This window comes from Rasamsonia emersonii (assembly GCF_000968595.1).
Source record: "Rasamsonia emersonii CBS 393.64 chromosome Unknown ctg1118621760698, whole genome shotgun sequence".
NCBI classification, from domain to species: domain Eukaryota; kingdom Fungi; phylum Ascomycota; class Eurotiomycetes; order Eurotiales; family Trichocomaceae; genus Rasamsonia; species Rasamsonia emersonii.
In genome coordinates, this window is record NW_013562801.1 from 1 (window position 1) to 1,469 (window position 1,469).

The following is a 1,469-nucleotide window of genomic DNA, read 5'->3' on the forward strand; positions in this document are numbered from 1 at the left end:
AGCTGTACCGCGACGGCAAGCGNGTACTCGAATGCCTCCAGCGCGCACTGCGCGTCGCCGACGCCTGCATGGACACGGCAGTCTCGGTGGAGCTATTCGTGGAGATCCTGAACCGCTACGTGTACTACTTTGACCAGCAGAACGAGACGGTGACGACCAAGTATCTGAACGGGCTGATCGAGCTGATCCACTCGAACCTGCAGACGGATGAGGGGGAAGCAAACCCGAGTTTGGAGAACCCCCGACGGCATTTTGAGCGGACGCTCGAGTATATTCGGTCGAGGGAGTATGAGGGGGTAGTTACGGAGCCGAGGCAATAAGTACAGATGATGGAGTAGATAAAATTTCTCTATTTTTATATTTTTTTTCTGGCTGGGGAGGATTGTTCGACATGACATGACTGGCTGACTTTGAAGTCTTTCTTTCGTCTCGTCTCGTCTCGTCTTGTATTGTGTCTGTTTCTGTTTCTATTCTATTCAGTTTCTTCTAGGAAGAAGAAACTACGAATGAGTGGATATATCCGGGTGTGGTGTGTGCAATTAAATTATCTATATATTATTTATCTATCCATTACGTCCACACTGTGTAATGGCAAATGACAATCGGTATAATATATAGGTTAGCGAGCAGGAAACAGTGAACAGGTACGGTTTTCTTTTCTTTTCTTTTCTTTTTTTTTTTAGATTATTCCTTAGATACCTAAAAGCTAGTTGTCTACTGAGTTGGAAGTAGATTAATTGATATCAGATTGATGATGATTATTACATCTTTTTTTTTTAATTAACCATTTTCAGTCTAATTCCACACTCACCAATAGTATCAAATAAATAAATGAATAAAGAAATAAATAAATGCAATTCATCATCGTCATATAAGAAACAGAAACGAGAGGTGCTCCGCAGGTAGCAATAGCAATAGCAATAGAATAGAATAGACTAGGGAGATTATGTACTGTATGTACTCTACTGTACTGTACAGTACGTATCTTATCAAAGTTAAGACAAGACTAGACTGTATACAATCTGCTAGCTAGCATTGTGTTGCTTCTACGCGGTCATATAGATGGTAAATTAGTCAGTACTGTTGAATATATATATCACGTCCTCCAGACTGATAACGAAATATAATCATTTTTTTTCTCTATTTCTCTATATAAACGCATATCTATATATCTATAACCATCTCGTCAACATCTGAACCCATCCAATTGATAGCTATCTATCGACTTAATTCAACTGAACGACCCACCCATCGACAGCGCCGTGCAACACATCCACCCCCGTCTGCAGCCGCTCAATCACCAGCCGGAGATAGCTCGAGTCTATTATTATTATAGCAGATGGTGAAGCAGGTTTGTTGTTGTTGTTGTTGTTGTTGTTGTTGTTGTTGTTGTTGTTGTTGTTGTTGTTGTTGTTGTTGTTGTTGTTGTTGTTGTTGTTGTTGTTGTTGTTGTTGTTGTTGTTGTTGTC

At 40.4% G+C, this 1,469-nt stretch overlaps 3 protein-coding genes across 3 annotated transcripts; 1 reads left to right on the plus strand and 2 right to left on the minus strand.

The window, feature by feature from the left end:
* T310_8277 (uncharacterized protein) lies at window positions 1-300 on the minus strand (the record flags this gene model as incomplete). Its single annotated transcript, XM_013468938.1, has 1 exon — window positions 1-300. A coding segment is annotated over one exon (300 nt), but the record flags the coding sequence as incomplete, so codon positions are not given.
* T310_8278 (Vacuolar sorting protein 35) lies at window positions 3-320 on the plus strand (the record flags this gene model as incomplete). The annotated part of the gene is made up of 1 exon (XM_013468939.1): window positions 3-320. One exon carries the CDS (start codon window positions 3-5, stop codon window positions 318-320), a length of 318 nt encoding a protein of 105 aa, XP_013324393.1.
* Window positions 93-467, minus strand: T310_8279 (uncharacterized protein; the record flags this gene model as incomplete). Its single annotated transcript, XM_013468940.1, has 1 exon — window positions 93-467. A coding segment is annotated over one exon (375 nt), but the record flags the coding sequence as incomplete, so codon positions are not given.
* Window positions 468-1,469: the final 1,002 nt, after the last annotated feature.